Source organism: Moschus berezovskii, chromosome 5, assembly GCF_049115385.1.
Source record: "Moschus berezovskii isolate FMDL1 chromosome 5, NW_MosBer_1.0, whole genome shotgun sequence".
Taxonomy (NCBI): Eukaryota; Metazoa; Chordata; class Mammalia; order Artiodactyla; family Moschidae; genus Moschus; species Moschus berezovskii.
The window spans coordinates 120,290,470-120,307,271 of record NC_142464.1 but is presented as its reverse complement, the minus strand read 5'-3'; the positions used below and the strand labels follow the sequence as shown (position 1 = coordinate 120,307,271).

The following is a 16,802-nucleotide window of genomic DNA, read 5'->3' as shown; positions in this document are numbered from 1 at the left end:
ATTGAAACAAATACATTGCCACAAGTAAAAGAGAAATCCAGTAGGAATTTGCTGTTTGACACATGGAGCTCAAATCTGGTGCTCTGTGACAACCTAGAGGTGGGGGCTGGGGTGAGAGCTGGGAGGGAGGGGACATATGAATATCTATGGCTGATTCACGCTGACGTATGGCAGAAACCACACAATATTGTAATGTAATTGAGTTCAGTTAAGTTCAGTCGCTCAGTCGTGTCTGACTCTGCAACCCCATGAACCACAGCACGCCAGGCCTCCCTGTCCATCACCAACTCCCGGAGTTCACCCAAACTCATGTGCATCGAGTTGGTGATGCCATCCAGCCATATCATTCTCTGTCGTCAGAGAATCACTGCAGATGCTTCTCTGTGATGCCCCCAATCCCTCCCAGCATCAGGGTCTTTTCCAATGAGTCAACTCTTTGCATGAGGTGGCCAAATTGGAGTTTCAGCTTCAGCATCAGTCCTTCCAGTGAACAGCCAGGACTGGTCTCCTTTAGGATGGACTGGTTGGATCTCCTTGCAGTCCAAGGGACTCGCAAGAGTCTTATCCAACACCACAGTTCAAAAGCATCAATTCTTCGGCGATCAGCTTTCTTCACAGTCCAACTCTCACATCCATACATGGCCACAGGAAAAACCATAGCCTTGACTAGACGGACCTTGGTTGGCAAAGTAATATCTCTGCTTTTTAATATGCTGTCTAGGTTGGTCATAACTTTCCTTCCAAGGAGTAAGCGTCTTTTAATTTCATGGCTGCAATCAGCATCTGCAGTGATTTTGCAGTCCAAAAAAATAAAGTCTGACACTGTTTCCACTGTTTCCCCATCTATTTCCCATGAAGTGATGGGACCAGACCTTAGTTTTCTGAATGTTGAGCTTTAAGCCAACCTTTTCACTCTCCTCTTTCACTTTCATCAAGAGGCTTTTGAGTTCCTCTTCACTTTCTGCCATAAGGGTAGTGTCATCTGCATATCTGAGGTTATTGATATTTCTCCCAGCAATCTTGATTCCAGCTTGTGCTTCTTCCAGCCCAGCGTTCCTCATGATGTACTCTGCATGTAAGTTAAATAAGCCGGGTGACAATATACAACCTTGACGTACTCCTTTTCCTATTTGGAACCAGTCTGTTGTTCCATGTCAGGTTCTGACTGTTGCTTCCTGACCTGCATACAGGTTTCTCAAGAGGCAGGTCAGGTGGTCTGGTATTCCCATCTCTTTCAGAATTTTCCACCGTTGATTGTGATCCACACAGTCAAAGGCTTTGGCATAGTCAATGAAGCAGAAATAGATGTTTTTCTGGAACTCTCTTGCTTTTCCCATGATCCAGTGGATGTTGGCAATTTGATCTCTGGTGCCTCTGCCTTTTCTAAAATCTGCTTGAACATCTGGGAGTTCATGGTTCACATATTGCTGAAGCCTGGTTTGGAGTATTTTGAGCATGACTTTACTAGCGTGTGAGATGAGTGCAATTGTGCGGTAGTTTGAGCATTCTTTGGCATTGCCTTTCTTTGGGAAAGCAATTACCCCCCGATTAAAAATAGATAACTTTTCTGAAAAGGCAAGTAAATAAATGAAAATAAGACCAAACGAAAAACAAACAGATGAACAAACTCACATCTGTGTCTGGTAACATATGTGTGTACTGGGATGTACGGGCAGAAATGGACCAAAATGCTGAAAGAAATTACTTGGAGGTATTGGGAGTAGAGGACAAGAAATCATCTTGTCCATTGGCAGACGAATGGATAAGGAAGCTGTGGTACATGTACACAATGGAATATTACCCAGCTATAAATTAGAGATTCCAAGGGAACATTTCATGCAAAGCTGGGCTCGATAAAGGACAGAAATGGTAGGGACCTAACAGAAGCAGAAGATATTAAGAAGAGGTGGCAAGAATACACAGAAGAACTGTACAAAAAAGATCTTCACGAGCAAGGTAGTCACAATAACATGATCACTGACCTAGAGCCAGACATCTTGGAATGTGAAGTCAAGTGGGCCTTAGAAAGCATCACTACGAACAAAGCTAGTGGTGGTGATGGAATTCCAGTTGAGCTATTTCAAATCTTGAAAGATGATGCTGTGACAGTGCTGCACTCAATATGCCAGCAAATTTGGAAAACTCAGCAGTGGCCACAGGACTGGAAAAGGTCAGTCTTCATTCCAATCCCAAAGAAAGGCAATGCCAAAGAATGCTCAAACTACCGCACAATTGCACTCATCTCACACGCTAGTAAAGTCATGCTCAAAATTCTCCAAACCAGGTTTCAGCAATATGTGAACCATGAACTCTCAGATGTTCAAGCAGGTTTTAGAAAAGGCAGAGGCACCAGAGATCAAATTGCCAACATCCGCTGGATCATGGAGAAAGCAAGAGAGTTCCAGAAAAACATCTATTTCTGCTTCATTGACTATGCCAAAGCCTTTGACTGTGTGGATCACAACAAACTGTGGAACATTCTGAAAGAGATGGGAATCCCAGACCACCTGACCTGCCTCTTGAGAAACCTGTATGCAGGTCAGGAAGCAACAGTCAGAACTGGACATGGAACAACAGACTGGTTCCAAATAGGAAAAGGAGTGCGTCAAGGCTGTATATTGTCACCCTGCTTATTTAACTTATATGCAGAGTACATCATGAGGAACGCTGGGCTGGAAGAAGCACAAGCTGGAATCAAGATTGCTGGGAGAAATATCAATAATCTCAGATATGCAGATGACACTACCCTTATGGCAGAAAGTGAAGAGGAACTCAAAAGCCTCTTGATGAAAGTGAAAGAGGAGAGTGAAAAGGTTGGCTTGAAGCTCAACATTCAGAAAACAAAGATCATGGCATCTGGTCCCATCACTTCATGGGAAATGGAAAAACAGTGGAAACAGTGTCAGACTTTATTTTTTTGGGCTCCAAAATCACTTCAGATGCTGATTGTAGCCATGAAATTAATAGACGCTTACTCCTTGGAAGGAAAGTTATGACCAACCTAGATAGTATATTAAAAAGCAGAGACATTACTTTGCCAACCAAGGTCCGTCTAGTCAAGGCTATGTTTTTTCCCGTGGTCATGTATGGATGTGAGAGTTGGACTGTGAAGAAAGCTGATCGCCAAAGAATTGATGCTTTTGAACTGTGGTGTTGGAGAAGACTCTTGAGAGTCCCTTGTACCGCAAGGAGATCCAACCAGTCCATTTTAAGGGAGATAGATCCTGGGTGTTCATTGGAAGGACTGATGCTAAAGCTGAAACTGCAATACTTTGGCCACGTCATGCGACGAGTTGACTCACTGGAAAAGACTCTGATGCTGGGAAAGGTTGGGGGCAGGAGGAGAAGGGGACGACCGAGAATGAGATGGCTGGATGGCATCACTGATTCTGTGGACATGAGTTTGAGTGAACTCCGGGAGTTGGTGATGGATAGAGAGGCCTGGCGTGCTGTGATTCACGGGGTCACGGAGAGTCGGACACGACTGAGCGACTGAACTGAACTGAACTGATAAAAAAGGATGCATTTGAGTCAGTTCTAGTGAGGTGGATGAAACTGGAGCCTATTATAGAGAGTGAAGTAAGTCAGAAAAAGAACACCAATACAGTATATTAACACATATATATGGAATTTAGAAAGAGGGTAACGACAACCTTATATGCAAGACAGCAAAAGAGACAGATGTACAGAAGAGACTTGTGGACTCTGTGGAAGAGGGCGCGGGCGGGGCGACATGGGAGAACAGCACTGAAACGTGTATGCTACCACGTGTAAAAGAGACGACCAGTGCAAGTTCATTGCATGAAGGAGGGCACTCAAAGCTGGTGCTCTGAGATAACCCAGAGGAATGCGGTAGGGAGGGAGGTGGGGGGCGGATCGGGGGGGGGGGATACCTGTACACCTGTGGCTGATTCATGCTCACATATGGCAAAACCACCACGATACTGTAAAGTAATTAGCCTCCAATTAAAATAAATTAATTAATTTTTTAAAAATTATCTTATTCACTGTTAATAATAGTTAAATTTTGGAAACAGTCTAAATGTCCACCCATGGATAATGGGCTAAATCATGATGTATGCCACTGCCATATTTAAAGTGGAACCAACAAGGACCTACTGAGTAGCACAGGGAGCTCTGCTCAGTGTTACGGGGCAGCCTGGATGGGAGGGGGTTTTGGGGAGAATGGACACATGTATGAGTATGGCTGAGTCCCTTTGCTGTCCCCCTGAAACTATCACAACATTGTTAATAGGCTATACCCCAACACAAAATTAAAAGTTTTAGAAAAAACGGACAGTACCTCCCATCTTAAAAGAATCATGACATATGCATACAATAGAATACCACAGGTAGGGGAATGACATTAAGATACCATTATGTGAAAAAAGCAAGTTGCAGAGTCCTCTGTCTACTATCATTTATATGAAATGAAAAAGAGAAACATGCGTATTCTAACAAACACAGACTATTCTAGAAGGGCACAAAAGAAACTAGAAATAGTAGTTGCCTTTGGGTAAGGAAATTGGGCTTTCCAGGTGGTGCAGTGGTTCAGCTGCCAATTTAAGAGACACAAGCGATGTGGGTTCGATCTCTGGGTCAGGAAGATCCCCTGGACAAGAAAATGGCAACCCACTCCAGTATTCTTGCCTGGGAAATCCCATGGATAGAGGAGCCTGGAGGGCTACATGGGGTAGCAAAGAGTCGGACCCAACTGAGCACACACACACACCCAGAAGCTGGGTAATTAGAAAAAGAGGAAGAAAGAGTTTCCATTTTTTCTACCCTTTCATCATTTTGAATTTCATCCTATGCACATGTATTATCTTTTCAAAAAGTTTAATATGATTTTAAAATATATCAGGATTAAGAAATGTGAAACTTCGTCAAGGGAAACCTCACCCCTAAAATGGAGTCAGGCCAGAAGGGGGCGCTCTCAGACAGGGCCAGGGACATCAATTACAGAAGAATTGTCAATTACAGACTTCAGAAGAAGCACCATCCACAGGAACAAATCATCAGTTAGAGGCCACAGCAGGGAAGATGTACACACCATCTTCTTCTGTAAGGCGCCTACTACCCCAGCAACTCAACCAAGGAGAAACTGTCATCACCTTGAACTCACTTTTCTCTGATAGACTCTCATTCAAAACACCCCTTCTCAACTTCCTCCTTCTCTCTACAAAATAACACCCCTTTCCTTCGTTTGCTGGGCCTCTGCTGCGACTCAGTTGGTAAAGAATCTGCCTGCAATGCGGGAGACCTGGGTTCGATCCCTGGGTTGGGAAGATCCCCTGGAGAAGGGAAAGGCTACCACTCCAGTATTGCCTGTGGCTTTTGCTATAGCTTGCTTGCCCCAAACTGTAATTCCTCTACTAGTCCCAAATAAACACACTTTCTTTAAAAAAAAAAAAAAAAGTTTTTTTGGTGTGGACCATTTTTCAAGTCTTTATTGAATTTGTTATAATATTGTTTCAGTTGCACATTTTGGTTTTTAAGCCACAAGGCATGTGGGGTCTTAACTCCCCAGTCAAGGGTCGAACCCACACCTTCTGCATTGGAAGGCAAAGTCTGAACCAAATAAGCCCACTTTTGCTGGTAAACTAGCTTTCATTTCCGAGGTCCACAGAAGTCAATTTTAACAGCTGGTCCTGCCACTCCAGGTCCAGCCTTTGTGTTGCAGCTGGTGCAGCTGGAGTGGCCTTGCTCCCATGGCACACGCGGGGGTCAGCTCAACTGCACGGATGCTCAGCAAACCTGCACCGACCCAGCAGCGCAGAGCTGGAGAGCAGGGCGGTGCACAAGTACCAACCATACTCTGCAGCCGGGCATTTCAGGGGGTGGGTGTAAAATGACACTGTGATCCACCAGCGTCCTGTAAATAGTAAGGGCTGGCTATCTTCAGGAAGCAAGGAAGTTAGGTTAAACATTTACTTACGAACATAAGGCACAGTCAGGATGAGTGCTGTGTTCCACACACTTTAAGAGCCTCACTGGTCTGCAAAATGAAAAGAAGTAATATTTAAGGGATGATTCAAGTGACTTTCATTCATCATAAGTTTGTGGGGAACCTGCAACGTAATGGAGATACAAAGTCTCCGACTTTGAAGGACACAGTTTCTTTTCAAAAATATTAGCTGGCATTTGTTGAGCCCTTTCTACGTACCAGAAAATTTAATTATGCATTAAATATTTCACATAGATGATGTCATTCCCTCCTTACAACAACTGAACAAAGCAGGTACTAAGGACATCCAACCAGTCAGTACTAAAGGAAAACAACCCTGAATATTCACTGGAAGGACTTATGCTGAAGCTGAAGCTCCAATACTTTGACCACCTGATGCGAAGAGCCAAGTCATTGGAAAAGACCCTGATGCTGGGAAAGACTGAGGGCAGGAGAAGAGGGTGGCAGAGGATGAGATAGTTAGCGTCAAGGACTCAGGGGATATGAATTTGAGCAAACTCCGGGAGACGGTGAAGGACAGGGAAGCCTGGCGTGCTGCAGTCCATGGGCTCACAGAGAGTCGGACACGACTGAGAGACTGAACACCAACAAATTATTATCTGCGACCTACAGCTGAGAAAGCTGTCGAGAGGACTTGGCCAAGTTCTCACATTAGCGAGCTGCCGAGCTGAACTTGAACCTCCCCTCCGAAGCCTGGGCATGGAACCACTTCTGTAAAGACGTACAACTTTGCTTGGAAAATCTGTTGATAAGAACTCTGGGCAGAAAGCTGGGCTTGAAGCCCGTGGGTGATGGCTGGTGCCCGGGCTTCAGGGAAGAAAGCTAACTGCTTGCACAGTAAGTGAGAAGAGGCGGGTTCCGGGACAGTCTGGAGGGAAGGGAAAGCAGCAGAGAAGACAGGAGCCTGGCAGCAGTGACAGGCAGGCCAAGAGACGATGCCAGCCAGCCACGGGGCGACTGGAGACTTGGGGAGAACAGGAAGGCGTTCTGTCTCTGGCATGCTGCGTGACCCCTCCCAAGGACTTTCTACTTCTCAATGGACACCGTTCAGATACTTTTTTTTTTTTAAACAAGAGTAGTCTGTTATTGGATTTCCCTGGTGGCCACTGGTTGCAAATCCGCCTGCCAACTCAGGGAACATGGGTTCGATCCCTGGTCTCGGAAGATTCCACGAGGTGCAGGGCAAATAAACCCAGCACCCCAACTGCTGAGCCTGAGCTCTGGAGCCCATGTTTGACCACAAGAAGCCCCAGCACCGCAGCTAGAGAGGAATCCCCTGCTTGCTGCAATGAGAGAAGGCCGCCTCACAGCAACAAAGATCCAGCACGGCCAAAAAATGATATTAATTTTTAAAAGTAGCTTGGTATTGCTGTCATGCCTCCCCCACTTCCCCCACCAAAACGCACTGAGTTTCATGGAGTGTGGGTCAATACAACGCAAAGCAGAAAACAGGTAAGAGAGGCTTTGAACAAAGACCTTGCCACAATCTGCAAGACGGGGAGAAAGTTCGACCGCCGTGGCACAGAGGTCAGTGTCACCTGAAATTTGATGGGCAAGGGATTCTCACTTACATCTGGGCTTGAGTCTGATCTGTTAACCCTGGTCGCTCGCCCTGTGTTAAGCCTACTGTTATCTCCTTTGGGCGCCCAGGAGAAATAAAACCCCATCTGAACACAAGAGAGCCCATTGGTGGTACAGAAATAGGAGCTGGGGGCTGAGCCAGGCATGCAAGGGTGGAGCCCGGGGCCAGCTTAGGTGGGGCAACGTGACTCAGGGAAAGCAGGCTGAGACCTTGAGGCTCACAGCTGTGAGTCCAAAAGGCAACCCTGGGCCCCCACTTGACCTGATGACTTGTAAAAAGACAGCCTCCTCAGGGAAGTCCCTGGGCCAAAGCAAAGTGGTCATAACTGTGGAAGTTTTAGCCTTTTTTTTTTCCCTATCCCTGAGCTCTTTTAGAATCAGAATTGCCTTTTATTTAATTTACAAAAACCTGATGCTGCAAGAAAGGAGGAATCTTAGAGTAGAAAGAAAAAAGGAAGCTTCAGGGTCACACAGTGATGGGTTCAAAACTCAGCTATGTCACCGAGTGATGACCTTGGGAAACTCGCTTAACGTCTCTGACCTTTCATTTACCCATTCATGAAAAGGGGATATTCACACAAAACAGACAAAACTAATCTATGCTGTTGCAAGTCCAGAGAGTGGTTCCTAGTGCAGGCGGATGGGGAGCCTGAAAGGGAGGCCAAGGAGAGACAGGGGTCCTGGTTACGCTCTGCCTCTTAATCTGGGTACACGTGTTCAGTGAACTGGGGAAAATTCATCCAACTGGATACTTACGGTTTTTGCATTTTTCTGAACACAGATTGTGTTTCCAAAACAAGAGTACGCGCTTTACTTTGTGTTCAAAACAGGGTGGTGACAACACCTAACTTCAGAGTCTTCTGAGAGCATTAGCAACAACAGACGAGGAAAACAGCCCAGCTTCAAGCTGTGGGAAAAGAACAGGCCTGTTCTCCTGGGGGGAGGCCCGAGGAGGGGAGACCCCACTTCTGGGGGCTTTGCTCAGGTGGGAGGGTCACCAGGTCCCTTTTGAGAAGGCCAGCTGGACAGTCACTGGCGCTGGTAAAGGCTGCAGCTGTAACGAGCACCCTGCCGCACTCACAAACCTTCGGGAAAGCCCCTAAGTCACCGAGGCGTTGGACTCCAGCCCCCGGGGAAACAAACAGGCCTGCAAACTCAGGTGCTGATACATAAAAGAAGCAGGAAGCAATAGGTGAGGAATTCCCAGGCCAGGGGAGGGCTTTCAATCATCCCAGAGTTTGAGCCAAACTTACATTTCTAAGAATCGGGAGCACCCTGAAATGACCTCTGACCACATGTATACAAAGCACCTGCCCATAAAGTCTGTGAAAAACGGCAGCTATGATGACTTTTCCGTTGGTCCACAGCCACCAAGCATCTCTCTGTAAGTATCTCAAACTCCCCTTAACACAAATCATGGGTAGTATGGCATCCAGAGAAGCAAGGGTCACAGTCCCCATGTGCAGGTGACTCCCCATGCAGGCAACCGAGGGAGGAGGAGACCAGACACTCACAAATGATAAAAGGCTGCTGTCCATCCTTGAAGCACCCTTAAAAAGGGCTGTGGACACTAGGGGGTGGGGGTCAGGTGGGACTCTAGCTGGAAAGCACTACCAGTCCCCAGATCCAGTGACAACAGGAAGGCACAGTTCCGTGGTCTCTGGAGCTGACCTCTGAAAAACCTTTCCAACAGCCTCCTGCTCCTTCTTTGAATATATGCACTGATAACTGATGCTGAAGCTGAAGCTCCAATACTTTGGCCACCTGATGTGAAGAGCCAACTCTTTGGAAAAGGCCCTGATGCTGGGAAAGATGGAAGGCAAAAAGAGAAGGGTGCGGCGGAGGATGCGAGGGTTGGATAGTGCCACAGACTCGATGAGCATGCATCTGAACGAATTCCAGGAGACAGTGAAGGACACGGAGCCTGGCCTGCTGCAGTCAGTCCATGGGGCTGCAAAGAGTCGGACACGACTTAGCGGCCGAACAACGGATTACAGTCCGCCACCTACCGGTAGTCATCGATACAGCTGTACTGGAAACCCATCTTGACCAGCCTCTCTTCCAGGAGCTTCACGCTGCCTTCTCCACAGGATTCCCTGAAACACAAATACAGACGTACACAGATAAACGAAGAGGATGGCGAAGCTGTTTCCGAGTTAAGGAAAAGTTACACTGGCCACGTGCTCCTGCGATCTACTCCTCGCTGGAGAAATACGTGGCAGGCTCGCTGAACCCAGAGGTGCTGCGGGCACCCCAGCTGCCACGCCCACGTGGAGAAGCTCTGAACCTCAAACCTGTCCGAAGCCCGCGAGTCACGCACGTCCATCCCCTGGCCCGCGCCGGCGCATGCGCGGTGCGCCACAGGGCGCGTCCCAGCCGCACCGCACACGCAGCGCTGGGCTTGGGCTCGGAGCGAGGGGACTGCCCCGTTATCCAACCCGCGGTGTAATAAGTCAATCGTCAGATGGAAATAGAAAATATATACAAAATAAAAAAATATCAGAAAACTCAAATAAAGGGGCGGGGGGGAGCCTAAATCTCACATCACTGGAGATAACCGCTGCTAACATGTTGATGTACATCACTTTAGACTTTTTAAACGTATTTATTCCAACGAGACTGAAAACATAACAACCCAATTCTGCTGCCCAATGCGTGTTTAATTTGCGTTTGCCCATGTCTGTGTGTCTACGTATGTACCTCTCTGCCATTATTTTTAATTCCTGCTTGGGTTCCTTTATACACTCCGAGCATAATTCCTAAAAAGGCAGTCCCCTGTTGTTAAGGGTTCAGTCCTACATTTCGGTGTCACTGACACTACATGGATACGTGTACATGTATGGCTCAGTCCCTTCACTGTTCAGCTGAAACTATCACAACACTGGTAATCGGCTATACACTCCAATACAAAATTAAAAGCTTAAAAATAAAAAGGATGTGTTCAAGCTTGCTTTGCTATCTGAGCTGATGTAACCATTAAGTTAGTGGTTTCCCAGAAAAGTATGGATCTTAAAAGCTTTTTCAGCCAGTTATCTGAGACCAGTTGTGAAACTGGTTTTCTGTGAAAAGAATTGTCCTCATTACATAGCCCATGAGTCCATTCTGAGAACTCCTGGTGAGGCTTTTGGACTTCCAATGACAGAGAAAAAACTGGCTTTGCCCTACACCAGTGCATCAGGCCCTCTCCTGTCTGATGTTGCCCTGGTCACTCAGAAAGGCTGAGAGGAGTCTCTGGATAAAGAAAGCTTTCTCTCTGGGCTCGGGACTGACTCATGGCATTTCCATAAAATCAAGCCTTTGCCTTTTTCTGCCCAACATACTATGAACAGAGAAGACAGTGGCTTCCCCAGAACCGTACATGTAACTCAGACTGGATCATATCACATCCAAGAAAAGCACGTTTGTACCATGACCATCACCAGTAGCGCTATAACTTACACCTTGGGCCCTCTGATTTCATGCATAACCCAGATGTCAATTCGCGTGATTTTATCCTTCTGTAGGTAGGGAATTTCAAAATCTGCAAAAAAACTGAGAAACACGTTTTGTCAAGTCCTAAAGTAATATGACACTGTTCCCATATCTTGTTAGTTGATTTACACATTACTTTTAACACTATTGGGGGTTGTCAGTGGTGGTGATTTCGTTGCTAAGTCTTGCGACCTCATGCACTGTAGCCCACCAGGCTCCTGTGTCCATGGTATTCTCCAGGCAAGAATGCTGGAGTGGATTGCCATTTCCTTCTCCAGGGGCTCTTCCTGACTCAAGGACCAAACCCAGGTCTCCTTCATTGGCAGGTGGATGTTTTGCCAGGGAGCCCTTTGGGGGTTACTTTTCAGCTTTAATTTTTAGGTTGCTTATTGCATTCATGCGTTCAGCTGTTAGTGGTATAAAGGTAGGGACATGGCTCTGATGTCCAGGTCATTCAATGGTTTTGCTCCAGCTGAACTTACAAAAGCACTAGATTGATGATCATCTAGAAGATGATCCTCTTAAGCCTCCATTCAAAACAATTAAAAAGACATCTTGGCATCTTTGTCATATATGCTAGGGCTCGCATTCTTACCCTTTTACAGGATAGGCTCCTGCTGGCTCTGAGCCATTCAGCATGACATTGATCACCCCAGAACTATCTCTTGCATACTGCAAAAAAGAAACAAGCATTTTGAGTTAGCCAAGACACCATTTTTCACCTCTGAAATAGTCAACCGTTTTTTTCAATTGACAATCCTCAATACTGACAAGGATGTGATAAATCTGGTATTCCACAGAGCTAGAAGGGATGTAAATCGGCATATCTTGGAAAGCAAATTGCTTTGAAATGTGCAAACCTCATGCCTGTCATCTACCATCATAAAACAACACAGGACTTCCCTGCTGGTCCAGTGGTTAAGAATCTGCCTACCGATACAGGGGACATGGGTTCGATCCCTGGTCTGGGAAGAGCCCACAGGCCACTGAACAACTAAGAACGTGTGCCCCAACTACTGGGCCCGCACTCTAGAGCCTGGGCTCTGCAGTAAGAGAAGCCACTGCAAAGAGAACTCCCACACCGCCACTAGAGAAAAGCCCCTTCACGCATCAGCAAAGACCCAGCACAGCCAAAATAAATAAAGAACTATTTTTTAAAATAAAGTAATGCAAAATACTATCATATTCCAGCCCTGGATCAACCAGTGTACACTATCTTATGCTGCTGCCATTAAAAACAGCCTCAAAAATCCCCGTGACTTTAAACAAGAAAGGTTTATTTATATACACTACATGTGTATCACTGGTTTTCGGATTTGGGGTTTGGGTTTTCCTACATATGCTCCTGCTCTGGGATGCGAGCTGATGAAGTCTCCATGTCTGCAGAGTCATAGTTTGTCAGTGAAGGGAGAGAAAAAGTGGCAAGGCACAGACCAGTTCTTCAAGTCTTCCCTGGTGGCTCAGTGGTAAAGAATCTGCCTGCAGTGTGGGAGCCACAGAAGATTCATGTTTGATCCTGGAGGCGGGACGATCCCCTGGAGGAGGAAATGGCAACCCACTCCAGTATTCTTGCCTGGAGAATCCCATGAACAGAGGAGCCTGGCGGGCTACAGTTCCTGGGCCGCAAAGATCGGACACGCCTAAAGCGACCTGGCACGCACGCACGCACCCAGAAGTCACACAGTCACTCCTGCTCACATCCTATTAGACAGTGCCAGTGACACAGAAGTAACTTCAAGAGACAGAAAGAATGCAAAACACACGCCCAGAAGATGAGCCAGAAATACTCAGGAAACATCACGAAGGATCCCCTGGTGCACAGAGAGTTATACTGCAGCGTGGTTAGTAATCGATCTAAAACAGTCAGCCACAGGGAAGGGTAAGTCCATCGTGGGGCTCACACGTCTGAAATATGACCCAGCCACTAGTAAAAGCCTACGAAAGACTGGCCATAGCCCCAGAAGTGCTTACACCCAGAGCAAAGTGTGAGACAAGATGGACAGAGCATGGCTTGCGCTCAACTCTGTTCAAAATGAACGGGTGGGGATTTCCCCGGTGGTCCAGTAGCTAAGACTCTTGTGCTCTCAATGCAGGGGGCCAGGGTTCGATCCCGGGTCAGGAACCTGGCTCCTGTGTGCTGCAACTTGAAAATATCCTGCCTGTCACAACTGAGACTCGGTGGAGTCAAATAAATAAAGAAAAACACAAAAATGAATGGGCAGAAGTGTGGGAATTAGTCAACCCCCGAAATTCCTAAGGCAGAGACAGGGCCAGAGAAATTCCCCAATGTGCTGCTCAGCACACTACTGAAGTCTATGATTTCCCTGATAAAATATTTCTTCTAGACTGAAGGTGGAGCAGGGCAGGGCTATCATGCAGATCTGAGTGAGATACGCAAGGCCGGGCTTGTTCTCTGGCAGTGTTAAGTTTTAAGTGTTAGTCGCTCAGTCGTGTCAACTCCGTGATTCCATGGACTGTAGCCTGCCTGGCTCCTCTGTCCATGGAATTCTCCAGGCAAGAACACTGGAGTGGGTTACCAATTCCTTCACCAGGGGACCTTCCTGACTCGGGGATTGATCCCTGGTCTCCTGCATCACAGGTGGATTCTTTACCATCTGAGCCACCAGGAGAGCCTGGCCGCCCGATACCGGCCGCAGCACTTGGCTCCATGCTGTCACGCCTGTCTCAGATTGCTTCCAAATATGTGAACATTCGAGGTTAAATCTGCAAATGCCAAGGTCTGACGACCACTGTGTTAAATGATTTGCTCTTAGGTAGCAGGAATGTGAATGGTTAGTTTTTTTTTTTCTTTATATACTCTATAATTTATCATTCTCTATCACGAGCAGCTATTAAACTGGTGATCAAAATTTTTTTCATTAAAACAAAGCCTGTCAGGACTTCCTTGGTGGTCTAGTGGTTAAGACGCCATTCTTCCATTGCAGGGGGCACAGGTTCAATACCTGGTCGGGGAGCTAAGGTCCTGAATGCCACATGGCACAGCCGAAAAAAGAGAAAAAGGCATGCAGACACAGTGAGGCTGTATGAAGTCATGGTCTCCGGTTGCTGCACTTATTAGCTCAGTAATTAGTCTGATTAAGTTTCTTGGCCTCGTTTTCATATCTGTAAAACAAGGGTAGTAAGAGTCCCTACCCATAGGATTTCTGTGATGATCAAATTATTTAAAATGATACTGTTTACGGCATATTTCTCTGCTATGGTTCAGACCTTCTCCTGCTCAGCATATCAATACTACACCATCTCACTTCACGTTGACTCCCCAGCATATTCTGAGGGTTCATAAAATGTGTGTGTTTGTGTCAGTCACTCAGTCGTGTCCCACTCTTTGCGACCCCATGGACTGCAGCCCGCCAGGCACCTCTGTCCATGGGATTCTCCAGGCACGAATACTGGAGTGGGTTGCCAATTCCTTCTCCAGTCGTAAAGGGTGAGCATGGTTACAAAACTCCCACTTTAGGGTCGGAGGTGGCTTGGAGCACATTTTGAAATGGGGGAGGTCCACTGGGTAGCGTATGGGTTTCTCTGCACACGACGTCACCCTGCGTGGCCATTAGGACCCCACGTTCAGGTGATGATGTGGCCACACGCTGCTCCCCACTCCGCAATGAGGGGCTCGGGCAGCTCACCCCCTGGAGTCTGCACTCCAGGCAGAACCTGTGGGGAGCGGGCACAGACCAAGGGCTCCCCAGATCTGGCAGGAGAGAGAGGAGTAAGAACACCTTTGTCGGAAGCCACCCTCTGCTTAGTTCCAAACTGCCCCGTAGCCGAAGATTTGACCGAAGAGTCTCTCATTCTGATTAACAGTGGCTCCGGTGGACACCTGGTGATCCAGGGCAGGAAATGAGACCGAAAGGGACTCAGATAACCCTGAAAGGAGCTCGGTGGCAGGACCGGACATCACCATACCCCTAGCCAATGTAGATAACAGTCACTGCTCTTTGTCAGGCATTGAGCTAAAAATGTCACCCTCTTATTTGGAATCTTTGGTCTAACGCTGGTGACAGGAAATGTAAGCTGCAGTCACTGGTGTTTTCTAGCTACTGATCACTATCGATTCTGCTGATGATATTCTCCGAGAAACAGACTGGCCTTTAGGGGACAGTGGGACTTCCCTGGTGGCTCAGATGGTAAAGCATCTGTCTACAATGCGGGAGACCCGGGTTCAGTCCCTGGGTCGGGAAGACCTGCTGGAGAAGGAAATGGCAACCCACTCCAGTACTCTGGCCTGGAGAATCCCATGGACGGAGGAGCCTGGTGGGCTACAGTCCACGGGGTCTCAGAGTCGGACACGACTGAGCGGCTTCACTCTCACTTTCTGCACCTCCAGTTTGTCTCTGGTCTCCTATCATCTCCCGCCCCAAGAATATCAGCCTTCTGGACGCTTCTGACCCCCGCATATAGATCTCAGGCGTCCCAGGTCCTCCCGTAAAGCAGGGATTACGCCACCTCACATCGCAGCCAATGCCACGTTGATTTGAAATACTAACAACCGCGACACAACAGTAATAACAACGGCTGTTTAGGACCCTCATCTGAAACCACCGTTTAGCACATCTTCTCCACGCCAGGCACCGCATACGCAGTTCAGCTTCTTAAGTCCTCACGCTTTTATGGAGCGAAGAGGCTGAGTCAGAAGGTGGCAGAAAGTGAGACTCAGGGAAACTGAGGACTGACGCGACGGCCCAGTGATGCCTCTGAACCCTCCGGCCCCCTCGTCACAGGCTCCACACCGGCTCTGCCACCCAGCCGTGCATCCCAGGACTACCTGGATGGATGCGCTTCTCCAGAAAGAATCCACAGGGTTGTTTTCACAGTCTTCTGATGTCGGACAGGATTGGTAGTCGAGTCCTACGGGGAAAACAGACAAACACATTTCATTTCAAAGATATAACAGGAAGGGATTTATTGAAAATATTTGCTGGGACCACTATCGGTATATATATAAAGATTTTTTTAGTGGATTTTTTTTTAATCTTTATTGAATTTGTTACAATATTGCTTCTGGTTTACGTTTTGGCTTTATGGCCAAGAGGCATGTGGGATCTTGAACCCTCTCCAACCAGGGCTCAAGCCCACATCCCCTGCGTTGGAAGGTAAAATCTTAACCACTGGGCCACCAGGGAAGTCCCTCCACAAAATATATTGAACTGTGTTCTAGAGAATGTGTATGGGCTTAAAATTCATAGCTCTATCTACCTAGACCACAAGAAGCCTGGTGAGGAGCATCCAACCCCTGATAAAAAGACATTTGTCATTATTACATATTAAACATGATACATATTATATACATCGTATTACATATGATATTATAAATTATACACATATTAAAAATTATAAATATTTTAAATGTATATGCATGACATGTATATATATATATATATATTTGCTTTATTGGGAGAAACATCTTCTGTAATTAGCACAAGTCTTGAAAGTAAATACAAGAAAAACAGACCAAGACAATTAACAGCCCTTAGTCAGAAAACAGAAATTTTATAACATTTAAAATATACACAAAGTTAAAATGTACCACGTTGAAAAATTTTAAGGGTGAAATTCAGCAGCTACATAATGGGATTTGTCTCCCATTTACTCTTTAAACAAAAAGAAGGAGAAAGTGCTCACTGACAATGCATCCCAGCGAGGACCAAGTAGGGAGCTGCGTGAACTTCTTGAAGGGAGATGCACCACGCTTCCTGGTCCCCTCCGGGCGCACCAGCATCTAAAGGTGTTCACCAATCTGGAGGCTTCCCAAAGCCCATCA

At 46.8% G+C, this 16,802-nt stretch overlaps 1 protein-coding gene and 1 long non-coding RNA gene across 6 annotated transcripts in view; one reads left to right on the top strand and one right to left on the bottom strand.

Annotated features, from left to right (window-relative positions):
- Positions 1-16,802, bottom strand: part of BST1 (bone marrow stromal cell antigen 1) — a 36,206-nt gene that overhangs the window by 10,615 nt on the left and 8,789 nt on the right. For 3 of the 5 annotated variants that reach the window (XM_088836525.1, XM_088836528.1, XM_088836527.1), the window contains exons 4-8: positions 15,807-15,889; positions 11,616-11,692; positions 10,988-11,080; positions 9,559-9,645; positions 5,939-5,998 (exon numbers count right to left, since the gene is read on the bottom strand). In XM_088836525.1, coding sequence (XP_088692651.1) covers positions 5,939-5,998; positions 9,559-9,645; positions 10,988-11,080; positions 11,616-11,692; positions 15,807-15,889 — 400 coding nt within the window. The remainder of the gene's footprint in view (positions 1-5,938; positions 5,999-9,558; positions 9,646-10,987; positions 11,081-11,615; positions 11,693-15,806; positions 15,890-16,802) is intronic. The other 2 variants (XM_088836526.1, XM_088836529.1) reach the window with 1 other exon arrangement.
- On the top strand, positions 6,942-9,381 carry LOC148777932 (uncharacterized). Its single transcript, XR_016037481.1, has 3 exons — positions 6,942-7,420; positions 8,812-8,933; positions 9,243-9,381. It is a non-coding gene; the product is annotated as an uncharacterized LOC148777932 (long non-coding RNA).